The sequence below is a fragment of the Chlorocebus sabaeus genome, chromosome 17, assembly GCF_047675955.1.
Source record: "Chlorocebus sabaeus isolate Y175 chromosome 17, mChlSab1.0.hap1, whole genome shotgun sequence".
In the NCBI taxonomy this organism is placed as follows: domain Eukaryota; kingdom Metazoa; phylum Chordata; class Mammalia; order Primates; family Cercopithecidae; genus Chlorocebus; species Chlorocebus sabaeus.
The window spans coordinates 35,347,859-35,361,992 of record NC_132920.1 but is presented as its reverse complement, the minus strand read 5'-3'; the positions used below and the strand labels follow the sequence as shown (position 1 = coordinate 35,361,992).

The window sequence follows — 14,134 nt, the reverse complement described above, 5'->3', positions numbered from 1 at the left end:
GCCCTTCCCTGGCCCAGCTCTGCAAGCCACCCACAGTTCTTTCTCATGACGAGGACGTCCCCACACTCATCCTCAGATGGCAGGAAGATCTCGGGTACCACGATAAGGATCTTGCGCTTGGGTGGGGGGTTGATGTTCCAGATGCACTCCACACCGGCTGGGTAGTTGCCCGGGTAGTTGGGGGACTCAATATAGCCAGTGAACTCACCCAGCTCCCCACCACACTGACGATCTGCAGCCAAGCCCCAATGGATAAAATAAGAAAGAGAAGGGAAGTCAGTGGGGAAGTGCACTGGGGGAACTGAAGAGTTCCAAAGTAGAAGTCAGACGTTTATGAGAAGCCTGCATCCTAGTTCATCATTATTTTCCAAGCTCTGGGTCCGTCTTCCTTCCTGCCCTTTTAGTACCTTCTCTTCTCACTTCACCTGTCTCTGCTTCCTCATTACCTGTCTCCAGGGAGAGGGTGCTACAGGGTCTAGCCTAGCAACTGGCCTTGAGATTGAGTAAGTTGGGGAGAGGTGGAAGGTGGGGCTTTCCTGCCCTTCCACCCCCCAGCCCTGCTCCCTGTTGGTTTCACACCCCTCCTTTAGATGTCCACTGCTCCCAGGCACCTCTCCTCCCTTTTCCACAGCCTGGCTTGCCACGTACTCTTGCATTGGGCCACACTGGTAGAGCCATCAAAGTCTGTGCTTGTGTTTCCTGGACAGCGGGTGCAGAAGTTCTGACGGAAGTCGGGCTGATAGGAGCCCATGGCACAGCGAATACAGCGATGGATGCTGGTGTTATAGTAGTGCCCTGGGGAGCACTGGACTGCATGCAAGGGAGAAAGGCAGGAATCAAGATGGTGGGCAGATGGGAGTTATGGGGCATGGGATGGACAGGATACATTCATCTTGGAGAATCAGGAGATCAGATACATCAAAGTTCTTTCTAGGGTCTCAACCTTTCCCAGTCATACCAGAATGTAAGCCCATGGAAAAACAGAGTTTACAGAGTGGTTGGCTACAGTGCCAATCCTTTTCTTTCAGACTCTGAGCACAGTGCCAAACCTAGATAGAAATTCATTTGGGATATGGAGGAGAATATGCCACCAGTTCTCCAAAGTGGAGGGGTAAGTGGGACTGTTAATTATTTCTCAGTTCCCAAGCTTGGAACTAGTGGAGGGGCAGGGTGGGTCCTGGAAGCAGGATGGTATGGTTGGTCAGGTAGCTGGGCCTATTACTGGTTTGGAGAAAATGGTGGGTCAGTGTCCACTCTGGGAACCTGGAGAGTTTTTTGGGAGTAGCTGGGGTTGGGACATCCCCCACGGAGGTGAGTAGCTTACTCACCTTTGGTGTCACAGTCTTGGAAGGAAATGGCCCCTTCATGCTTGGTGGTGAGGCCCCCACCACAAGGGAAGCATAGGGTCCGTCCTGCTTCAGGTTGGTAGGTGCCACGTGGGCATGGCTGACAGGGCTTGAACCCATCTACAGAGTGTTGGCCAGGTGGGCACTGACCTGCAATGAATCAATGGCCCAACTCTGATGGGGATGGTCGTGAGTCATCCACATGGGGTCACCCGATCTCAGAGGGCAAAGGTATACAAACAGGATGTTGACTAAGAGAGTGGCCTGGAGCCTGGGCCTGCCCTTTGGGAAATCCCATGCCCATGGGCGTCCCAGTGCCCACCCTACCCCACTCTGTATTGTTTGTTCCCCTGGCACCTGCACACGTGGTGACGTTGGTGGCTCCAAGAGGCCCGTGGGCATCACTCCCAGGGCAAAGGTCGCAGGAGAGCTGCCCTTCTCTCTCCTGGAAGGTGCCCGCTGGGCATGGCACACACTGCTCCGTCTGGCCGTGGTAATACGTTCCCTGCGGGCAGCTGACTGAGGGAGAGTCGGCCGCGCTAGCCACCCACCCCCCCAATTCCCACCACCCAGGCCTGGGACTCCCCTTCCCACTCCCCCCCACAACCCCCAATTCAGGGAGAATCTCTGTCTGGGAACAAACACAATCCTACTTGGGGGGATAGGAGGGCCAGAGCCGTGTGCAGGAGGATTGCTGGCCCCACCTGGCATCCTTCTAGATTTCAGCCTGGGACCAGGGAAGGGAGCATCCTGGCTGCCTCATAATTTGAGAAATGCAACTGAGGCCACAAAGGGTCCTGCTCTGAGCCAGGCCCAAACTGGGTCTTTCCTATATCCCTGCTCCCCAGTAAGCTCCCTTACCACACTTGGCCCCAGCACGGTGCTGCCCGGGCCTACAGGACTCCATCGGCTCTGCTCGCTCCCCAGCTACCAGGCCCGGCTTGTGGGCCAGCTCATAATCAAGGCCTGCCAGGCGCAGCAGGAAGCGGTCCTGGTTGATGGACTTTCTGAGCATCTTCAGGGATCCTTTCAGCCGCCGTTCCATTCGCTGTCGGAGGCAGGGCAGCCCACAGCTGGCTGGTGGTGGATGGCCATGTGTATTGGGGAGGAGGAGAAAGAGTTGCTGTGAGCAGGAGGGCAGGGGAGCAAAGCTGGGAGCTAAGAGGGGCATGGTAAGAGGGACTAGCTTTTAGGCTTGGCACCAGGCAGGGTCTGCCCCTAGTACAGGCTCCATCCCTTCTTTTTGCTGCTGAGGCCTGTGGTTTCCCCACCTCTGCCCTCCCCTTCCAGTCCTCTTCCCAACAGTGCCCCCAGTCCCACCTGTGGTTTCTTCGCTTCTGACCTCTGCCTCCAGTTCCAGGGTGAGCCTTGTGACCTCTTTGCCTGGAGGGGTCCGGGCTCGTCGGCCCTTGCCCTTCCGAGAGGAGTCACACTTAAGGTGGATGAAGGTGACCTGGCATTCAGAGCAGGGGGCACCACCTGGGAGAGATGCTTTGTCAACCCCAGGGACATCCCCTGGAAAGTTCTCATTCCCAGCCCAGACAGACCCCCCCAGATCTCTTAACTGTAACTATCTCTCAATCCTGTTTTAGTCTAGGGTCCTAATTAGTTGGTGGAGGGGAATAGTGTGGGACTTCCTTGGCTGCTATGCCTACAGCTGCTTTTTCCTCTGCTCTGCCTAGAGTTCAGGATGCTGGTGGGTTTTTGAAAGAGATCTCACTAATCAGAGGAGCTGAGGGGTAAGGAGGGTTTAGTGGCCAGATAGCCAATTGGAATGGGGTCCCCAGTCCAAACCTGGCCCTGCGATTCTGCCAGCCTCCTCTGTTTTGCCTTTGTTTCGCAGGTGCAAACGGCATTTGGCATCCTTGATCTTGAAGGAGGCCCGTTGTTTAATGGACAGCACTGCAGCCTCTAGAGGGATGGTAGAAACTCAGCACAGTATGGGATGCCCATGGAGGTCAGAGGTGCCATGGGGGATGTTGAGAAGCTGGGCAATAAGCCAAGGGCTTGGCTGGGGGAATGGGATTATGAAAGCCAAGGGGATCAGCTGTTAGGGCAGAGGGAGTGAGGGAGCAGGGGTGGAGAATTACAGGGCAAAAAAGAGGATCCAGGAGAAAGGCAGGCCAGGGGATTGATGAAGAACAAAAATAAGGGATTAATGTTAAGAGAGTAGGGTGGGAACAGGGCTTCTGGGCTGGTGCTCACCATGGCATTGGTTGGAGTTCGTGCTGTTCCCATTGTGGCCAGCTCGGGCTGGAGCAGCCCTGGGGCTGGGGGTCCCACAGCTCACCGTGAAGCCATTCTCAGACTCTGAGAGAAAGAGCCTGTCACAGTTCTGACCTGCCTTCCCAATCCCCACTGGCTGGAGGAATCCAAAGGGAACGAAGGAGGTGCCCGAATGGCCAGTCCTTCCTCTTTTCTCCTCCAGAGCTCTCCAGCACCCTCCTCCCATGTACCTGGCAAAAACCGGGCCATGGAGGGACAGGTCAAGGCACAGGTGTCCTTCTTGCCAGACCGGTTGCAGCTGAGCATGGCTTTCGAGGCCCCAGGACTGCCCTGACACTTCAGTGGCTCTAGGAAGGGGAGAGAGGCCTGAGCAAATGAGTACATTCCTTTCCCACCCTCTCCCTCAGTTGGGTAATTTGGAGGAATCAGCTACTTGCATAACTATTGTTGTACCCATGGAGACTGATGATGGGATTGTTTACTACAAATTTCATGTCTTTAACTCAAAATGGCTACATTCTCTACCCTTTCACACCTCACACCTTTCCCCAAGATGATACTGTATGTTTTCTAGAACCCCAACTGCCCCCTGAAACTGCAGTGTCATCTTTGGTCAGCAGAGGGCACTGCCCACCTGTGCAATCTTTGCCATTCCAGTGCAGCCGGCCCTGGCCTGCTGGGCAGGTACACTGGTAGCTGCCAGCAGTGTTGATGCAGCCAAAGCGGCAACCTCCCCGGTTGATGCTGCATTCATCCACATCTGGGGGAAGGAGTAGGGAGACAGAAAAATAACGATGGAGTTTGAGGAAGAGCCAGAGAGTGGGCAGTGAGTGAGGGCCTTTGGTTAGAGTTCCAGGTACCCTGCGTTACGCAAGATGAGTAAGTTCGAGAGCTCTACTGTACAACAATGTGCCTATAGATAACAATACTGTAGTGTACACTTAAGAGGGTAGATCTCATGTTAAATATTCTTACAATTTAAAAAAGTTAAAAAGGTATTCTAGGCACTGTAAGATGACTACTGGCTTGAGAAGAGCTCAAACCTCCTTCCGTTATCTCTGTCCCCAAAGGAATGATGAAGAAGGGGCCAAGCCGATAAGCTTTTTAAAGCCTTCCACTCCTCCCAGCCAGTGAGACTGTCATTTGGGAGCTGAGAGTGGGGTTTCAGGGACAGTTATAGGAATGGGAGATAGGAATTTTGGAGGCAGGATGCTGTTTCCCCAGTCTCCCAGTTCTTCAAAAGCTGTCTTAATTCCTCCTATTTTGTCACAGTGGATGAAGACATGGTGCATGCACCAGGGATTGCCCATAGCCACAAGCCAACACAGGGACTTGTTCAGTTGGAGGGTGAAGAGGTGAGGGGCCAGGGTGGCTGGGGGTGCAAGCTTACTAGCTTACCCCCACAGTGGGTGACACCATACAACAGGTAGCCACGATGGCAGAGACACTGGAAGCTTCCTGGTGTGTTGACACATATGTGGTCACAGGTTCGATCAAAGGAACACTCGTCTATATCTGGAAGAGCAAAGATTTAAGCCACTGAATCTGTCTTGGAGCACTTGACCCTTGCTCAGGTGAAGGACCCAAGTAAGGGGCCTTGGCTCTCCCCCTTGAACTGAAGAGTCCCTATTCACGTCCTTGCTCTAGGACCAGTGATTTAACAATGCCAATCCATCTTCTCTGCCCCCTCTATTGGAGTCCTTGGAATTAGGAACTGCAAGATCTAGTGCCTTTAGGTCAGGGCCCACCATGTGTAGTTAGGTACGTCCTACTCTGCCAAGGATATGAATTGGGGTGAAATCCATCCCTCAGTCCTTGCCCAGTTGAGTGCTTTGATGTGGAGCTGGTCCGCTGAGGGGAAGGAGGGAGTACCATTTGCTAATTCGCAGGATGACACTGCCTATAGAGACTCTGCATGATATCTATTGAGTTTCTAAGACTTTAGTCCTCTGGCCTCCTTGAAGCTCTCCCATAAGAACCTCTCCTACGGCTTTCACCTTTGCCTGAGTCTGCTCACCCTGGCAGTTCCTCTCATTGATGAGAAGCTTATAGCCTTTCTTGCAACTGCATTCGAAGCTGCCCACTGTGTTCCGGCAAATGTGGTCACAGCCCCCGTTGTTTAAGCGGCACTCATCTATATCTGAAGAACGAGGACAAAACAGGATAAAAGATACTATCAAAGGCTGAGAACAAACAAGGAAAAAAGTCCCTCCCTCACTGACAAGAGACATGCAAAAATCAAGGAGTCCTGGGCCTGCCTCTTCTTGATTCTCTCTCTATCTCTCCCTCTCTCCCCCTCTCTCTCTCCCTCTCTCTCCCTCTCTCTCCCTCTCTCTCCCTCTCTCTCCCTCTCTCCTCTTTCTCTTTCCTGTTCAGGAGATCTGTGGCCATTAGTAACACCCTCTCTTCTGGGATTGAGTGTTCTTTTAAGGGGACAAATTGGAACCAAAACTAGAATCAGGCCCTCAGGGAATTACCTAGAGGAGGGGGCAGGTGGGCATTTGACCTAACAGGCTAGCCCTTAGTCTCCAGCTGATGGCCATTCCCAGAAAGGCTGGTGGGTAGGGTTATCTCTTTCCTGTCTCTCAGGTTGGGGGGTTGCGGGCATGCGGGGCAGGGAGAGGTGGAGAGTCAAAAGGGACTCACTGAAAAGGGGCAGCCTTTAGGGAAGAGGAGGAGCTGGGAAAGAGGCCAGGCAGGGAGGACCTCCAGGAGAGCCAGTGAGGCTGGGTAGCTGATGGGGGAGGGCTGGGGGCCAGGCAGGGGGCTGAACTGGGAGAGATCTGGAGAGACTCAGGCCTGAGGCAGCTTTCAGCACTAGTAAGGGAAAGGGGGGCTGGTGAATGGCTTCCTTCCTGAGGTCAAGTTCCCCAAGCTGGTGGCAGACAGGACCCAGGCTACTCACCCCTGGTTGGGGGAGGGGGCAAGGAGGCAGCCTTCCACTTCACTCTTAGCATACCTGTCAACAGTTCTTCCAAGCAGGAAACCTCTCTACTCTGGCTGGCTGACCTGCTGCCCTAGCCTACCCCCTCCTCTCGCAGCTGTTGGGCCAAAAGACACAAAGAACGAGCCCAGTCCTCCTAGTCCCCACTCCTTGTGACTAGGGGATATGGACCTAATGAATCATCATTTTCAGTATGGCTACCCTTCCTTTTTCCTCCTCCCTTTCCCCCCATTCTCCCTCAGACCTGGCTAATTAAAAGGAAGGGAAACAGAATGGATAATGTGGGTAACTATACTGTAATAACAGTATAGTTATACTGTATAAGTATACTGTAATAACAGTTAACACAAAGTGTTTCCATTTGCCAAGCACTATTCTAAGTACTTTTTATATAACAACTTTTTAAATCACAACACAGTATGAGGCGAGCACTATGGAAAACTGAGGCACAGAGACATTAAGTGACTTGCCCAGGATCACAGAGCTAGTAAGAGACAGGGCTGGGATCTGAACCCAAGTAGCCAGGCTCCAGCTTCAGTCCTCCTAACTAGTATCCTACTCTCCCTTTGACCAGTACAGCCTTTCGAGAGGGAGAGATTGTTTCCCCATAGCCCACTGGGAAGGTCTGAAGAATGTGGGGTAAGAAGGTTATGGAACACACCTGTGACCTCATGCACACACAAAGTCAGGGTTCAAATATCCTTCCAGACCCAGGAGCAAATGTGAATTGCATGTCCATTAACTAAGAGGGTTAGGGACCCATGGGGGATAGGAATGAGAATAGGGAAACAAGGTTGGGTAGGGGAAGGGGGCACTAAGGAACTGGCTGGACATCTCTGTCCCTTGAACTGAGATGGAACGGGCAGATAGGAGACAACCCTTAGCTATGTCCTGGGTTCTTCATAAGAAGGAGGCTAGGGAGGTGTTATTCCATAATAGGCACCCTATCTCTGGTCCCAACCTCAGGCCCTTACCAAAGGTCACTCTGCTTCTGTCCTCTCAAAGTCCTTACCTTTGCATGTCTTCCTGTCTGGCTGCAGCATGAAGCCCACAGGGCAGGTGCAGTGGACACCAGTCGCTGCATCGTGACACTTACTGTCACAGCCCCCGTTGTTGACAGCACAGGTCTCTGTTTAGGAGGGAGGTGGGGGATGGTAACAAGGTTACAAGCCTGGAGGAGTCCCAAACTCTGAGGGTAATGGAGACCACAGAGGCCCAAGGGAAGGCCTCAGCTGCCTCTCTGTGCTTTAGAAGGAGCATTAAGCCAAGGGAGGCTCCTGGCCCCTTTCCTCCCATCACTCCCAACCCCCATCCCCTCACAAGTACAGCCAAGCAGTCCACTTCCCTGCCCCCTACTTGATTGAAACAAGGTGGACAGCAGTGAGGCAGGTACAAGCCAGAGCTGTCAGGCAGGAATGTGCCGAGGGGGTGGAGGAGGTTGCGGGGGGAGGGCAGTAGGGAGGGACGGGAGCTAAGTGAGGGTGGTTCTGGCCGCCAGGGAACCGGAAGGGACAGATAGGAGTTTCTTCCTCTTTCCACTATCTCTTTGGTGGGTGGGTGGGGATTGTGGTGGGACAATCTTATTGTAGGTGGACTGGAAAGAATGAGCCTGGTCATTCCTAAGGCAACTGAAGGATACCCATCAATTTATCTTCCCCTTCCCTGCTGCCTAGCTGTCTTAAGAAAGATCGCACTTCCAGGACCAACTGACTGCTCATCCTCAGAGGAGGTAGCACATACTGGGTTGATTAATCTACCTTTGACTCCTCCCAAACCTTCCTTTTAGTTCTAGATGGAGACAAGCTGGCTATTTTGTTGTTTTACTTTGCTAATGGGGAGATGTTATATAGGAGAGGGGAGAGGCAAAAGAAAGAGAAGAATCCAGAGGAGAAGGAAGGGTGTAAAAAGGTTAGTGAAAGAGAGAACCTCAGAGCTAGATAAGACCTAAATCCTTATTTTGGCTAAGTCTCTTATGCTGCTCCCTTTTAACTGGTAAGTTTTCCCTTTCACTAAAAGGTCAGAGTAGGAGGAGTGTGGATGGGTCACTCTCCCTATTTTCTGAATTCAGAGCAGGAGAAAAACAGGTTTAAATGGTAGCTTGGGAAAGTCAGATATGTCCAAGGAAAAGCCATTAGTTCAAACAGTGAAGGCCCCTGATACAGAGACTGTGGAGGTGGTGTGGACTGTCCTCTTGGGGTGACTAGAATTCTCCCATTAGAGAGAGAGAATCCCAAGGCCTCCACTAGGGAAGATAGAAGAGTGGTTCTCAGAATCAAGGGAATTGAATAAGAGCAGTACTGGATGTACTGTCATCTTCTTGAGTCTCTGACTCCCCACACTCAGGCCCAACTCTTGTCACCAATGAGAACAGGAAGGCCAGGGCTCTAGAAGAAGCCTAACTCTACGGGTCCCTGGCCATGCCCTGGTCCCTCAAATGCCCATGTGTGGAGCAGCTCAACGTGGAGTGGGATATCCTCTGTGCCATTTCCACTTTAGTCTCTCCTGAGCCTCTCCAAGACCATGGGAGGAACCTAGTAGGGAACCTTGAGTTCAGGTTCCAAGCCTAGCCACCCCCTTAAGAGTGCTCTTAGCATAAGAAGAGGTCCACTAAGCCCAGGAGCAGGGGGAGGGGCACAGATATCTTATGCCAAGGCCAGGTAGCTTCTGAAGGATGTAGGACAGGGAATAGCAGAGCTGGCACAATGTCCATCCCAGGCTGGACAGGAAGGTGGGCATAGCTGCCCACCTCTGCAGGATGGCATTCTCGAGAGCAGGGTGGGGCAGCAGGACCAGATAGTCTCACCCCTTTGCTCTCTAGGTCACAATATTAAAACCACAAGTAACTCTGTGCTTACGCTGTGCCAGGCACTTGCCAGGTAGATGCTCTACATGCACTATCTCAAGCATTACAACCCTAAGGGAGGACTGTTATTTTATAGAAAAGTAAACTGAGGATCAGAAAGGAAAGTAGCTTGCCTGAGGTCATACAGTTAGAAAGTAGCAGAGCCAGTATTCAAACTCAGGTCTGCCTGAACACACATGCCATGCTCTTAATCATTATGGTGGGAGAGAATGGTGAGTGATGCTGGGACTGTGAACTAATGTGGGTAAGAACCCAAGAAAGAAGCCCCAAGGAGGGGATGGCATCTAACCCTATCGCACCCCTATCTCAGGTGGCACAGTGGGCATGATGGGGAAGATGAGTCTGGTGGGTAGAGCAGGGGTGGGGAGCAGATAGCTGGGAGTGGGGTGGGGTGTTAGAAGGTGGGTGTGGGAGGAGACAGCAGAAGAGGAAGGGCAGAGGGAGAGTGACAGGAACAAAGACGAGACCAACATGAAAGCTCCTGGGCCAGCTCTTAGGGACTCAGGTTTCTTGTCACCCAGTGGGCCCAGTGCCCAGGCTGCCAGGATAGCCCTGATGGCAAGTTGAGGCCCAGTCAGGCCCAGTGGGCATGCAGTTAGTGGGAGCCCCAGCGGGTTAGCCCTTCCCCTAGCAAGCCAGTGAGAGCAAGCGGAGAGAGCAGACATATTTACCATTAGAAACGGCTTGAGTGGGGATGTGCTGCTCTAGCCGCCTTTCCCCTGTTTGACATTGTAAAAAAGCTGTTTAGGTGCTGGGCAGAAGCCACTGTGGCCCTCTGGGCCCCGGACCCCTCCCCACCCTCTCCTCCCCACTGCCAGCCCAAACCACTAGCCCCAAATGATGAGCCCTAGGACCCTTATGACAGCTTCACTCCTCATCCTTATCCTGTCTGGTGGTATCCCCAAAGATGCCAAGCTCCCCTCAAGTGACTGAAAAACTGAAACAGTCTCAGAAAGGGGCGACCAACCATGGGCCCGATACCACAGAGCCTGCCCAAGCCTAAGCTGGGATGCACCCTCAAGTCTTACTAACCACAAAATCCCAAATCCCAAAGGGTGCTGCCCTTTCTGCTAAACTATACTGCCTTCTCAGTCTTCCCACCGAATCTGAATATCCTGATGGTCCCAGGCAATGATGTTTCCTCTTACCAGGGATGGCCAGAAAAATTAGATATAGGGCAAGGTAAAATAAGTTCTATTGGAGAAGAGGAAGAGGAACTAGGAAAGAATATAGCTGTAAACCCAGAATTGCCTCATTTGCTCTTTTCTGCCTCATTTGGCCATGGCCCAGTGGTGGAATAGGTCTTGAGTTAGAGAAGAGCCCAAGCTCAATAAGGGTGTTTTCAGAAGCAACCATGTCTGGAACTCTGAACAGAAATAAATCAGAGAGGAATCAGACCTTCACATCCCTGGCCCCTGACTCATGCATCTTTTCTTTGGGGACTGCAAACAATCTCTTTTGAGAGACTGGGGATGTGTGAATGTATCCAGGAGGTGGTGGGAAGTTTGAAAAGCAAAATAACTAGACCTATGAGTAAAAAATGAAAGGAGCTGAAACACACCAGCCCAAAGAAGGCATCGAGAAGACCGAAAAATGTTCTGGGGTCTCTGAAGAGTTAATTCAGAGGGAAATGTGGCAGGAGAGATTTTAATTATATAGGGACTTTAGAACTGGACATGCAAGTCTCTGGAGCAAGTGCCTGAGGGAGCCCTGTAAGCGCATCATCTGCTCTCCAGTTCCTGTTCCTGCAGTGAAAGGGACAGGTCTCTGGGGAGTCTAGTTCTTTAGTTAATGTCATGTCTCTGATATACATAACTTCATACACAGTGACCGGGTTCACATACCCCCATCCTCAGCATGCCATAGCCCACTAGATGGACAGTCATTCATAAACATCTATGCCCACACAGCAAGCTTGTGCCCTGCCTGGGTAAAAACACAGCCTCTCTCTCAGCCAAACCTCTTCATTTTATTTCCCACTTCTCCAAGAGAAAACCTTGTTCCATTATCTTTCTCAGCACTAAAGACCTAAAGGCTGAGGGAATTAGGAATTAACTTTAAGGAATTAAAGTCATCTAGGATACCTGAAAATATATGAGATAAGGCCTAAGAATTCAGGAAGAGGGATCCAGGTTAAGAGGGCCTCAAATCAAAGTGAGAGATGGAAGGCTGGAGTTGGTGAGGAAGAAAGAGGATTGCTGGTGGAGCTGAGAGGGAGTACCACTGGTATCTGGAGGAGAGAGAAGGAAATGGGGGCAAGGATGAGGTGAGTAGAAAGGGGAGTTGCAGGAGGAGAGTGAGGAGAAAAAGAATAAAGAGGAAAAAGGTACCTGGAGCCAGGAAACCCCATCTGTCAGTTCAGGGATGGTTGTTCCAGGAAGGAGCACTCTGTCCCACCCTCAGGTGCAGAGTGGGGACACTGGGCTTTGACAATTCCTCTCTTATCACACTAGTCAACCAAGGGCCTCTGGTCAGGCCTAAGGAGATGCATTTCCCCAGCTCTCTTCCCAGCTCTCAACTACAGCCTTGGTCAATAAGCAACTCTGCTAATTATTCCCAGTTTGGCAACACTTTTTCCGGGGATGAAGAGGATGGTGAGGCTCCTGGAACAGGGTGGTAAAACCACTGGGTTGGGGAGGGGAAGAGGGCCAGGGAGCCCTTCAGTCTCTCTTAGAGTTGTCCCTTACTAGACCTGGCATTTTCTGGGTCTTAACTCCCTCACCAGTCCCTCTGTTCCCAGCACCTGGGCCCCATGCACTCCTCCACTTCCCCGGTTCCCAAGGGGTCCCACCGTCACCCCCATCTCAGGTGGACTGAGTTCTCCCCTGGCCTCACCCACCGATGCATGTCTTCCCGTCGGTATGGAGCACAAACTTGACATGGCAGCCGCACCGGGGACCCTGCTCTGTGTCATCACACGTGTGTTGGCAGCCGCCGTTACCGTAGTTGCACGTCACTGTGCACAGAGAGGACAGGGCCCTGTCAGCTTGCTCCTCCCTGGGTTCCACAGTTTTCTACAATGTGGGTACTGGCCCCCTTGCCTAGTTGCCTCCCCTATACTCCCTTTTCCTCCCAGCCCTATCCTCTTGCTCCTGAAGCCCTATACCCCTCCTCTTTGTTTTCACCTCTGACCCCACTGCCCCACCTGCTATCCCAATTATCTCACATTTACAGTCCCGTTGGTTCTTGGTAAGCTCAAAGCCAGGACGGCATTCACAGGCAATACCCCCCTTGGGCGTCTCCCGGCAAATGTGGGCACAGCCATGGTTCTTGTTCATGCAATTCATTCCTTCTAAAAGAGAAGAAAGGGGGGGGTGAATGCTCTGTACCCCTGGATGTCTAGAAGAGGAGGACTACAAGGGGCAACTGGGGACCTAGGGACCTGGGAGAATTCCACTGAGGTTGAATTCAACACAAGGAGGGGACTGACTCCCCTTGTCCCAGGCCTCCTGTCTTCCCCACAGACCTGGGTGCTCATGAGCAGAACTCAGAGCTGTTCTGAATGATGTATTAATAGCTAGCTATTGATACTCATCCCAACAAATGATCACCCTCTCCTTCAAACAACCAAAAAATTGTGTATAATAGGTGTCCAGCACTGTGCTGGAGATGGGGTGGATTTAGGAAGGTCCGAGAAAAATACAAGGTGTGATTACTCCCCTCAAAGAGCTTACAGTCAAACTGAGAAGATCAGTAGCAATCAGATCTACAACGCGAGTGGAAGGTAACTGGTATAGATATTTACTATGCAATTTTATTCAACAAACATTTATTAAACTCTCACTACATGCTAGGCAGCATGTTAGGTGCTGGAGATACAACAATGAATTAGACATAGTCCCTGCCCTCAGGGATGTCACAGTCTAGTGGGAGTGGGGGGCATGAGTCACAGAAACAGACAATATAAACCCATTATTCCTGCCTGACCCTCCCAGGCCAATACAAGGTGAGGGTGAGGCCCTCTCAGATAGGCAGCAGCTTAGAGAAGCTCAGCCACCTACAATTAGGGACAACATCCACCTCAGGTCTGGACACAGAGGATATTCCATAGTAGCCTTAATCCCATATTGACCCCAACCTCAAAGTAATTTCCCCAGATTTTGCCCTAACAGGGTATCTGTTCCTAGATCCTTTGGGGTGTGATTGAATTGAAGGACAAGAGGAGGAGGAGCTAGCTGAGGTGAGAACAGACGGTGAGACTTAGGGTATGTTGAGGGACAGCTGGGGAGAGAAGCCTGGGGAGGACAGGGATGGGGCCATCCCAGGTCATGGGCTGACCTTCTGGCCGCTGGATGCAGGTATGCTGGTTGTCGCTGAGGAAGAAGCCTTCCCGGCAGTGGCACTCATAGCTGCCCATCATGTTGACGCAGCTCTGCTGACAGCCGCCGTTGCCCTCGGCACACTCGTCCACATCTGTGCAGGATAGGTAGTCGGTGGGGCCATGGGGTGCAGGCAGGGTCCAGGGGGTATCCCAAGACTTCAGCACCAAAGGCAGTCTTAAGAACTACCACCCCCTAAGCCCAGCCTTAAGCCAGGAAGTCCTCACACCCTTGTCAGCTAATATTCCATTAAGTTTAAAAAGGCTGCCCTGAGGGCAGAGCTGGGAAGCTAAGCAAGTGGGGGAAAAGGGGACCTTTGAACCTCACATGTCACCTAGGTGAAGCCATGCCTCCCTTTCCCTCACCTGTGTAAAGTGGGTATGAGGACAGAGGATACCAGGAAAGAAGCCAGAGCAAGAGGAACAGTAATGAAGGT

General features: G+C 52.0%; 1 protein-coding gene and 1 long non-coding RNA gene across 4 annotated transcripts in view; one reads left to right on the top strand and one right to left on the bottom strand.

Annotated features, from left to right (window-relative positions):
- The window catches only part of LOC140708881 (uncharacterized), a 102,123-nt gene that overhangs the window by 13,825 nt on the left and 74,164 nt on the right, over window positions 1-14,134 (top strand). The window lies entirely within an intron of this gene.
- The window catches only part of SCUBE3 (signal peptide, CUB domain and EGF like domain containing 3), a 36,181-nt gene that overhangs the window by 4,241 nt on the left and 17,806 nt on the right, over window positions 1-14,134 (bottom strand). The window contains exons 4-20 of one of the 3 annotated variants that reach the window (XM_007972873.3): window positions 13,658-13,792; window positions 12,546-12,671; window positions 12,219-12,335; window positions 10,051-10,098; window positions 7,529-7,645; window positions 5,590-5,712; window positions 4,971-5,087; window positions 4,207-4,332; window positions 3,803-3,919; window positions 3,552-3,656; window positions 3,141-3,257; window positions 2,667-2,825; window positions 2,208-2,423; window positions 1,704-1,865; window positions 1,329-1,496; window positions 649-810; window positions 35-232 (exon numbers count right to left, since the gene is read on the bottom strand). In XM_007972873.3, coding sequence (XP_007971064.1) covers window positions 35-232; window positions 649-810; window positions 1,329-1,496; window positions 1,704-1,865; window positions 2,208-2,423; window positions 2,667-2,825; window positions 3,141-3,257; window positions 3,552-3,656; window positions 3,803-3,919; window positions 4,207-4,332; window positions 4,971-5,087; window positions 5,590-5,712; window positions 7,529-7,645; window positions 10,051-10,098; window positions 12,219-12,335; window positions 12,546-12,671; window positions 13,658-13,792 — 2,313 coding nt within the window. The remainder of the gene's footprint in view (window positions 1-34; window positions 233-648; window positions 811-1,328; window positions 1,497-1,703; window positions 1,866-2,207; window positions 2,424-2,666; window positions 2,826-3,140; window positions 3,258-3,551; window positions 3,657-3,802; window positions 3,920-4,206; window positions 4,333-4,970; window positions 5,088-5,589; window positions 5,713-7,528; window positions 7,646-10,050; window positions 10,099-12,218; window positions 12,336-12,545; window positions 12,672-13,657; window positions 13,793-14,134) is intronic. The other 2 variants (XM_007972874.3, XM_007972875.3) reach the window with 2 other exon arrangements.